The sequence below is a fragment of the Camelina sativa genome, chromosome 19 (genome assembly GCF_000633955.1).
Source record: "Camelina sativa cultivar DH55 chromosome 19, Cs, whole genome shotgun sequence".
NCBI classification, from domain to species: Eukaryota; Viridiplantae; Streptophyta; class Magnoliopsida; order Brassicales; family Brassicaceae; genus Camelina; species Camelina sativa.
In genome coordinates, this window is record NC_025703.1 from 20,652,478 (window position 1) to 20,662,494 (window position 10,017).

Genomic DNA, 10,017 nt, shown 5'->3' on the forward strand with positions numbered 1-10,017 from the left:
AGAGACAAACGTGGCTTGTGGGAGTGGGGAAGTTTGTGCTCCCCAATGTTACAACTCACATGGATACCACAAAGGCCTTGCAAGAAAATTTGATCTACTATCTTTAAATAATTGAAGAGGGTAATGGACTAGCATTAGCTCTTTTCCAACAATAATAAAATAAAATCTAACTTTTGATTCTTTAATTATTTGTTACAATTGCTGAACATGTAAGGGTGATTCGCAAAAAGTGAGCATTCAATATTGTACAAATTCCTAATTAAGAAATATATATGTCCTCGGAAGATTCTTCGAACGAGATCGTGGTCTTCTAATCATCTAATGGGGTGAATGGGAAAATGCATATTTAGAAAAGAAAAGATTCTATCTAATTGATATCTACTAGATTTTTATTCGTCAAATCGGTACTTAAATAGTTATAATCCCGTAGGCCGTAGCTGAGATTCTAATTGGTGCGTAGTACTTTATAGTTGTAATCCTAGCCTCGTAACTTTCGTCACGTTTGCCCCACTATAGATAGTCCTACGCTATTTACATGATTGGGTTATAGGCTTATAGCATTGATCTTAATCTCAATCTTGAATAATGTGAATTAATACAACATGAGATGTAATCTAAAATTTAGACCACAGATAAGTAATTGAGGAAACAATTATGGACGGGAGGATCGTTCTTACTACACTTAGCATGATCATCGGTTGATGGGGAGATCTATACGGAATCAGTTTTCTTCAGGAACCAAGAGGAGAAGAAGATAATGAGTACTAGAAAGATGTTAAAGAGACAGACTAAACATAGCCCAACCTTCATCAACGTCATCTCCTTCTGTTTAGATCCGTCATCATCGCGGGTCATTTTAACATCTTCGATATGGAGATGAACACCGGGATCTCTTAGCTTAACCTTGCTACCGAGCAAAGCTGACCCACACGTTGCTTGAACGTTGCTGTTCACGTAGATGTTGATCCTGCAACCACTTTGACTCGCTATGTCTACATCCCTAGGTGCTACCATCACCGCCCCAACATTTCTCCCGTTCAAGTTGATTCCACCAAAATCGGATTCAGGACCAGGATAGTCTCCTTCGTCTTCCATTTTGGGACAAGTACTGCAAAATGATTCTGTTCTATCCCTCCAGTTTCATGATATTGGCTCTATATGCTTTGCTTGGTATTTGAGGTTTCCTAAAGTTCTTTACTGTTTTTTACAGCTAGAAGCAAAGTTTTATATTCTACGGTTTGCATAACTAGATTCCTTACCCGCCCCAACAACTCATTGGTGCCGGGTGCCAATGGCTCCATATCCATGACTAAATTCTAAAGATAGGTAAATGAATATCAATGTTTCAATATCTGTACATAACCAAGTTGACTACCCTCTTGACCATGTAAAGGGAACTTCAAATTACTCAGGGTTTAAACTCTATTGCATACAGATACAAGTTGAACCATTTTTGCGCAACATACAACACCAAACTAAATGGAATTCAAAGGCGAAAGCATGTGGCTTTAGTTATAGTCAAGAGCATAGTAGGGACATGGAGTTCGAAACGAACTAGATACTGCATAATTTCGAAGAGGCCAAATCGCCCCATCAAGAAAGATAATGTCCCCTCTCTTAACTTATAATGATGTTGATGTGTTATAATTTTTTCCAGAACACAACAAAGAGGAGGACCCGTTTATTATTGACAAAAGTAAATGAAAGGCATCAACATACCAAATCTGGTTTCCGCGATTTCATTGTGACACTTGCATGAAAAAAATAGTCCAGGAAATGACCTTTGAGCAGAAGCAGCAATCAAGGATAGAAGTCTGTTGGTATCTTTTCACTGACAGTAGAACCGAAGTTAGGACCGCCCTTGCGATATTGGATAAGAAACTCGACCGGATATCCTTTCAATTTATGGGGGACAAGGTCCAAATCCTGAAACTTCAAGGCTGAAACAGCCATTGTTGTTGTATAATAAAGAGTGAGAATCAGTCAATTCAAGGAAAAGAACTCATTTTACTTGTATGAATCATACTAACCATTGTCGGATACAAGTGTATCGGTTGTAAGTGTATTGATTTGGTCCAGATTGAAGATCTGAGGAGAGGGTAAGGGGAAAGGGACTTTGTTCACCATGAAGTCCCTAGGAGCCGCCATTGCCTGGAACAGATTGTGACACATGTGAAATTAGTATCACTTCAAGAAGAAAAGAAAGATAGTTGGAGTTTCTACCATAAAAAGTGCACGGTTATGATCTTTTACCTTGGCTATTGGAAATGGAAGATTCACATACCGAGGCCATTCACGAATCATATCATACATGATCTCTGCCTACAAGAAACACATGGAAATCAAAACCACTGAGCTGCCACTGTGACAGAGAACATGAAGGATTATAAGAATTTACCAACTCATGAGTGGTAAAGACATCTGGACCACCCAATTCATATGTTTTCCCCATGCTGGAGCCATCATCCTTTAGAGCTGCAACGATTGCAGCAGCAACATCAACCACATAAACAGGCTGAAATCTGCAATGGAGTTATTGTCAGGGAAGGAACCAGGTCTACATTGTAATAGCTACTATGAACCGGTGAATAGAATTGCTCAAAGGATGTAAGACGTACTTGGTGGTCCCACCACCTATGAGCGGAAGGAAACCATATTTTTTAACGAACATTGACCAGGGGTTCAAGATTCTGTCTTCTGTACCAATCATGGTTGCAGGTCTCATGATGGTGGCCTAGGAAACACACATACATCAGGAACTGACTAGAAGCATACTAATGATGATAAAAACTTTATATAAACCATCCCAGGTACGCTCTTTTTGCTTTCAAAACTTATGAGATTTTAGAATTATCTAATAACACCATCTACGGGTTTTCCAGTTCTGCACAAGATCTCTAAAAAAGTAGGGACGTGCATATAATAAATGAAATATTATGATGATAATTACAAAAGAGAGAGTCATGTGTGCCAAAAGGCGGTATAAGTTTACCTCAGGTAGCGCACTCAAGACAGCTTCCTCAGCAGCAGCCTTTGCTCTCTGCATTCTTGAAGGAGATGACATTGAAGCTCCTAGGCAAGAAACTTGAATATACCTCATTATCCCACCGTGTTCCTTGGCCACCTGAAACAACATATCCACAAAGCCCCAAGTTAATTAGACATAACCAAAAGAGCAAGCTAATAGCAGAGCATATCCTCCTGACAGTTAAACATGTGTTACTTATTTCAAAAGTAGGCAACAATCAGAGAAGCAACAAAAATGGAAACCTGTTCACCACTTTTATTGGAGACAACTCAAGAGGATACAAATACATACCAATGCAAGTTTCTCAGCAATATGATGGTTCACATCCTCAAAACTGAAATTTCTGGTCTCGTACTCTCTTCCTAAGGATTAGATTAAATATCATCCAAAAAGTAAAGGAACAGTACAGATTTTTACAAAGATTTAACAATAATTGCTAGAAAAAATAAGACCGAACAAAAAAACTACCAATTAGATTGATAACGACATTAGCCTTGGCCATGACAGCCTTAATCGAGTCTTCATCTCTTGGATCAAATTTCATTGGTACCACCTGAAATATATAGGCAACAAACGCACATCAGATATGCCGAGCCAAAGCATAGTTTTCTAAAAAGATACTTTTTAAGGCATTTCATTGAAAGCATTAGGTTAAATAAAAGAATATATTACCTGTCCTAAATCTCCCATCAGCTTGAGATGTCGAGGAGAGTCCTCTGAGCCTCGGAAAGGAACGAGCACTTGCGATCCCATTTTAGCTGGAAGAAAACATTCACTTGAATTTAGCAAAAAATCTGCAAATGTAAAGGAAAAAAAAGATTGATACCAGACTGGTAATACAGCTGTTTAACCCAACTCACCTAGCTGCTGCACAAGATAACGACCCAGAAATCCTGTGGCTCCAAAAACTGTAGCTACAATGCCACTGGCAAAGCAAAGAAGAAATTAATATTTTCAAAGACCAACATCTATATTCTTTTTCTCTTAACAGAAAGCTCTCGAGAAAAATTCGCTATACTGAACTCCTAAGAGATGCTACATTCCTCTACAAAGGCACGTAATGCACAAAAGCTACCCTCTAAGCCCAACACTAACAAAGATATACAGACTAAGATTCCTTTACCCTAGCACATAAAATATCATTTCTTATTCCCATGAGAAGTTTCCAGCATTCTATAGAAACAAAACCCTAGACAAACAGAACATAAAGCTCTCGAGACATTCACTTTACTGCAGCAACCGCAAAACCCTTAGAGATAATACATTACCCCGTAAATGGAATTGCAACTCATCCACAAAAGCTCAAAACTTTTAACAAAGATACACAGAATAAGCTAAAAATCCTAACACAGTAGTAATAACATTTATCCTTCCCATGAGAAATTCTCCAGAACTAAACCCTAAAAAAAAGAGAGCAATGACATACCTAACGGAAGACCTCCCACCAGTACCCTTGCGAGCGAGGTGTCCCACGCCCCCCTTCTTAGCCAGGGAAGACGCATAGCGACGATTATCAGTTCCATTCACTGAAGGGTCACCATTAAAAAAATCCACAAATCTCTAATTAGCGCGAGACAAAATAAGCAAGCAACTTAGATACCCAAAATCGAAGAAAATATCAATGGCGGAAACTTAACGGTGATTTGAGACTCCATAGAGCGATCTGAGAGAAGAATACGAACAGATCGAAGCTCCTCCGGCGAGGGGCCGTTGAACTAATCTCCTGGAAACTGCTTGCATCCTTGTTCTCAGTTACACGATCGATCGAGAGAGAGACAACAAATACAGATGAGCGAGAGAGAAAGAAAGAGAGAGAGAGAGACAGAAGAAGAAGAAGAGAGAAATGGGAATAGAAGATTTTGCTGCCTCGAGGATATACAAGTGAATGGGCCTGGGCTTTAACAAGATCTCAAATCAGCCTCTTATAATAAAACTACGTCGTTTTGAACCTAGCTACGTAATGAAACGCGTCGTAAGCTTTAGTCGTGTGGCGTGTTACAACGTCGTTCAGTTAAAGTGAAACGAAACGTTGTTGAAGAAACGACACGGTTGATATCATCAGATTGTAGTGTAAAAGTGCAAGACGATAAAAAAAAAAGGATGCCGAACGCTCGTAATTTGATGACATTATCCTACAAAAATCGAATGTAACCTTTGCTTTTCACGACAACAATGAACTGATCCAGCTTTACAATATCAAACCTAAACTAAAAAACTTTAAAGCTTAGCAAAAATGCCTGTGACCTTAATCTTTAAATCTCCCTTTTCGTACCGAAAACTCTGGTCGTCTCCAGTGTTCTTCAGTCACCTGCACTTTATTTCTTGTACTGACACTGACAGGATCTTGAGTCATGTGTGTTGGTTCAGACTTCAGACAGATTTTCTGATTTGTCTGAGATTCGCAGCGAGAACATCCCTGTCCCGGTGGCTCGGCGAAGAACTTTGCGTTCACTTATAGTACACCGATCAGAAGTCAGGTATGCCGCTGGATCTTGAGGAGTATTCAGTGACTAATCTAAGGAACATCGATGATTTATCCTCTAGAAGTCGTGTTGGTGTGTCGAATTCTGCAACAAGACCTGCAAAGTAATCATCCAAGTTTTTAGGGTGAAGTGAAAGGAGAACATTTCATATGAGAAAAAAAGGATTTTCATTTTGTGTGTATCTACCATCGCTTAGAACCAAAACCATGTCACTATCTATCACAGTCGGGATCCGATGTGCGATAGTGCAGACAGTGCAGTCTCCGAACTCTGTTCTTAGAATCTTCTGGATGAGATTATCGGTGGCTGAGTCAACCGAAGCAGTTGCTTCGTCAAGCACAAGAATTCTCGCTTGTTTAAGAAGCGCACGCCCTAGAGCTACAAGCTGCCTCTGCCCGACGCTCCAATTATCTCCATTTTCTAACACTGTATCAACAGTTCAAATCAACGAATCAAATCAGGTTCTTCAAACATTTTCCTACAAGATCTATCGCGGATGTATCACCGCGTTTTAGATCTATACCTGGAGTATCGAGTTTATGGTCTTTCGCACGAACTATGTCCCCCAGTTGTGACTTATCTAGAGCCTGACAAAAGAAAAACAAGATCTCTAACACATTCAGAATCTAATGGTTTTCATATATGACTGAAATCAGAAGATTATTAGCAGTTTATTGTACCTGCCAAACTTCTTGATCAGTATGTTCTTCGAGAGGGTCAAGGTTTCCCCGGATAGTGCCTTCAAACAAGGTGGGATCTTGCGGAATGATGCTGAGACGGCCTCGAAGATCGTGAAGGCCAATGGAAGAGATATCTATGCCATCAATGATTATTTGCCCTGCATATGGTTCTATCAGCCGGAATAGTGCTTGGATCAAGGTTGATTTACCGCTTCCTGTGCGGCCCACAATCCCAATCTTCTTGCCACCAGGGAACACACAGCTGATTCCATGAAGGACAGTTGGTAGATTCTCTCCATAGCGAACCTTTAAAAACAGAGGAAGGGGTTGAATAATGTATGAAGCTATGCAATTGGTCTGAAACAGGTCTAGAGAAGATCAAAACTTTGACTTACCTTCAAATTGTTGATCTCAATGGTTCCATTCTCTGGCCATGTGGCCGGAGGGTGAGCATTCTCGATAAACGTAGGGGCTTCACTAGGAATTTGACTGTACTGATAGATTCTTTCAATGGAGATGATTTTATTCTCTAGCTTACAAAAGCTAAGTATCCACCGAGAAAGGCGAGCGTTTAAATTAAGGCCATAGGTTACTGCAAGGCCAGCCATGCCTATACAAAGGTAAATATGAACTTGGTAAAAACAACGGATCTTTGACTAACGAGTTTCGCGGGAAATGCAGACCATGGTCTAAAGATTGAAAAGGGAGAATGAGAAAACTTACTTGGATCAATTGTTCCATGTGGAAAACTAACAAGCAGGAGCATACAGAAGGCAAATACGAAAGTAGAGAGTAGCTCCATGCGTAAACAGAGCCACTCAATTGCAGCGATGCTGCAGAAGAAAGGGCGGGCGAAGCAGTCCAGTAAATAGAGGTTTCTCTTCATGAAACGCTTTTCTTGGCCAAACCCTCTGATTGTTGCTGCACCTGCAATTGACTCACCAAAAAGATGGATAATTGGAGATTTCTGTATGCTCACAATCCGAACCAGCTCCCTAGATGAAGCCATGTAATATTTCTGCATTTATAAGTGAAAAAAACTTGCCGTTAAAACGTATTGCAAATAGAAAGTACCCCTGAAGTTATGAAAACACCATAGAAAGAATCTTCAAAAATTTACAGAAATTACCTGCATCCACAAGCAAGCAATGCCGGTTGGAATTACAAGAAGGAACACTTGCCATGTAACGTTTGTCATCACACCAACAATGCCGATGAGTTGTATTGTTGTGGAAGCAAATCCTCCGAGCCTAAAAGGAATATCGAGATCTACGACGCTTTGATCAATAGACACCTGAAAGGTACATAATAGCAATGAGAAATACTATGCATGAAGAGAAGACGTCATAGTCATAGTTTGATTAATTTTAAAAAGAACAAACCCGATTTAAGATTCTTCCAGCAGGAGTCGAGTCGAAAAATGACATTGGCGCTCGAAAAACACTTCTGAGCATGTTCAGAAATAACTTCTGAGCGGCTGCAAGGCCGAATGTAGCGACCAGAATAGCTCGGACAAAGATAAACACTGAGCTACCAAATGCTAGGGAAATAAACACGAGGAGAAGGACCGTGGAGCTCACTTTAGCTTGGTCTCCCTCGGTTTGCGGATTTGCCCAGGCCATCCACCAGTTACTTGCAATCTGAAGGAACTGAAAGAGTGATTGTGCAATGATTATGAGTGGAATCAACAATCCTTTATAGGCTGCAGCCATATATGACCAGTACACCTTCATACTGACTCGTCCCCTCACACGTTCCTCTTCCTGAACCAGTTGTTTCTTTCTAAGCCGTTTTGCTTTCTTTTTCTCTTTGATGGCTTTCTGGTTAGACCCGGATGGCCCTTCTTGGACCTCTTTGGCTAGAATCTCAATGTTGCTCGAGGAAGCATTGGATTTCGGATTGTGTGGCAATGACTGGTCTAGCACCTGATTGCTGTCAGAGTCTTCTGATGAATGACAGGGAATATCCATTGCTTCAATAGCTTCATGATGAGCAGACACAAGAGATAAGAAATCGGTTCCTGCTTGTAGCAGTTCTTCATACTTCCCTGACTGTATAATTTGTCCATCCCTAAGTACCTGCAGATAAACAAGAAACTTCTTGAAGCGCCTTCTTGGTGTTGTATACTTTTCTGGGTATCTTAACATATAGAACTCTTGGTATAAGATTTTTGCAGAAGGGCCATGTCGAAGAAGTCCTTACCAATATAAGATCCGTCGTAGGAAGAAACTCGACCTGATGAGTTACGAATATCACAGTCTTGTCTGCCAGAGCTGTCAATATATATTCCTGTAGTACATACAACAAAGTGTGATCCAAGGAGATATACATACAACAAAGTGTTTGAAAAATATATTTATTCGGTTAATCGGAGAAAACAAAAAGTGTACCTGGAAGAGTTCGGAGCCAGTGTGAGCATCAACAGCACTAAAAGGGTCGTCAAGCAGATATATATCAGCATCCTGGTAAAGTGCTCTTGCGAGCTGAACCCTCTGCTTCTGACCACCGCTAAGGTTTATGCCTCTGTCACCAATAATGGTCTGATCCCCATGTGAGAATAGTTCCAAGTCCCGTTTCAATGAACAAGCGTGTATAACATTCTTGTACTTAGCCTTATCCATTGGACTGCCAAAGAGAATATTTTCTTCTATATTCCCAGACTGAATCCAGGCGGACTGTGAAACATAAGCAGCACTACCGCATATTCTGACCTGTGTATTTCAGTGTACGTTTCGTGAAATTTGCTAGAGGAAATAAATTTTTAGCCCTGAAAAAAATGAAGACAGATGCATGTTTTTTTGAAGGTTCTTGAAGTTTTTCACTTACTTCACCCGAGATTTTAGGGATTTCTCCGAGTATACAAGAAAGAAAACTTGATTTCCCGGAACCAACGACTCCACAGACAGCTACTCGCATTCCTCTCTGAACTTTCAAGTGAATCCCAAACAAAGTTGGCCTTACCCATGAAGGATCCCACGAGAAACAACCGTCGTTGATCTCAACAGATGTGTCTGACGTACCTTGAGAAAGGATTATCGTAGCATTTTCCTGCAGCTCTTCCTCTAGCAGAAGTCCTGATATCCGATCAAGAGATACTTTAGTCTGAGCCATCATAGACACCAGATCAGGAAAATTCCTAAGTGGCTCCTGAAGAATCCTGAATGTTGCAAGCGCGGAGAGAACACCTCCTGCAGTGAGCTGAGTTCCTAAGCCTATAGCCGTAGCAAACGTGATAGCAGCTACAAATATGGGTGAACTCCAGAATATAAATGTAATAAACGCTTGGGAGTATAAAGCCTTTCGAAGCCATTTAAACTCTGTATTCCTCATTTCCTCAAGTACAACCCGGTACCTATCCTCCCAAGCCTGCAATTTCAGAATCCTCATGTTCCTCAAACACTCGGAAGTCTTCCTCATTCGCTCATCCTTAGCAGTCATCAATTTGTCTTGATAGTCCTCTTGAATTTTCGCCAGTGGGATAGTGGCAATAATAGAGAAAACTGTGGCCACCAAAGTGGCTAAAGCCGCCAGTCCCACACTCCTGTACAAAATCCCGAGAGCAAGTACAATTTGTAGAGGAAGCATCCACATATCATGGAGGTACCACGAGAAATCACCTACTCTCTGAACATCAACAGCCATGTAGTTCACAATTTCACCACTCGTGTGGTTCTGTTTGGTTAAACTAGAGAGTTTTAGCCCTTTTCGGTACACCATAGCCGTAAGAGCTGATCTCACATGCATCCCCATGATATCAACCCCAAGATACCACTGCCGAGTCGTTAGCGTCTCAGCAAGCTTCGCCACAAAGAAGATCCCAGCGAGG

General features: G+C 40.8%; 3 protein-coding genes across 3 annotated transcripts in view; all 3 read right to left on the reverse strand.

Moving 5' to 3' along the window:
• Positions 540-1,380, reverse strand: LOC104766795. The gene has a single exon (XM_010490748.2). It carries the CDS (start codon positions 1,093-1,095, stop codon positions 712-714), a length of 384 nt encoding a protein of 127 aa, XP_010489050.1. The 5' UTR covers positions 1,096-1,380; the 3' UTR covers positions 540-711.
• LOC104766796 (NADH dehydrogenase [ubiquinone] 1 alpha subcomplex subunit 9, mitochondrial) lies at positions 1,544-4,867 on the reverse strand. The gene is made up of 12 exons (XM_010490749.2): positions 4,666-4,867; positions 4,455-4,554; positions 3,889-3,953; positions 3,701-3,786; positions 3,497-3,581; positions 3,320-3,390; positions 2,993-3,124; positions 2,619-2,734; positions 2,399-2,522; positions 2,254-2,322; positions 2,031-2,151; positions 1,544-1,940 (listed from the first exon to the last, which is right to left on the reverse strand). The coding sequence occupies exons 1-12, from the start codon at positions 4,766-4,768 to the stop codon at positions 1,801-1,803; spliced, it is 1,212 nt and encodes a 403-aa protein (XP_010489051.1). The 5' UTR covers positions 4,769-4,867; the 3' UTR covers positions 1,544-1,800.
• LOC104768043 (ABC transporter C family member 5-like) overlaps positions 5,118-10,017 on the reverse strand; it is a 7,604-nt gene continuing 2,704 nt past the window's right edge. Inside the window, exons 3-13 of the mRNA XM_010491989.2 lie at positions 9,018-10,017; positions 8,582-8,902; positions 8,394-8,480; positions 7,574-8,269; positions 7,321-7,485; positions 6,915-7,209; positions 6,587-6,801; positions 6,192-6,497; positions 6,035-6,098; positions 5,698-5,937; positions 5,118-5,607 (exon numbers count right to left, since the gene is read on the reverse strand). Coding sequence (XP_010490291.1) covers positions 5,495-5,607; positions 5,698-5,937; positions 6,035-6,098; positions 6,192-6,497; positions 6,587-6,801; positions 6,915-7,209; positions 7,321-7,485; positions 7,574-8,269; positions 8,394-8,480; positions 8,582-8,902; positions 9,018-10,017 — 3,502 coding nt within the window. The 3' untranslated portion in view covers positions 5,118-5,494. The remainder of the gene's footprint in view (positions 5,608-5,697; positions 5,938-6,034; positions 6,099-6,191; positions 6,498-6,586; positions 6,802-6,914; positions 7,210-7,320; positions 7,486-7,573; positions 8,270-8,393; positions 8,481-8,581; positions 8,903-9,017) is intronic.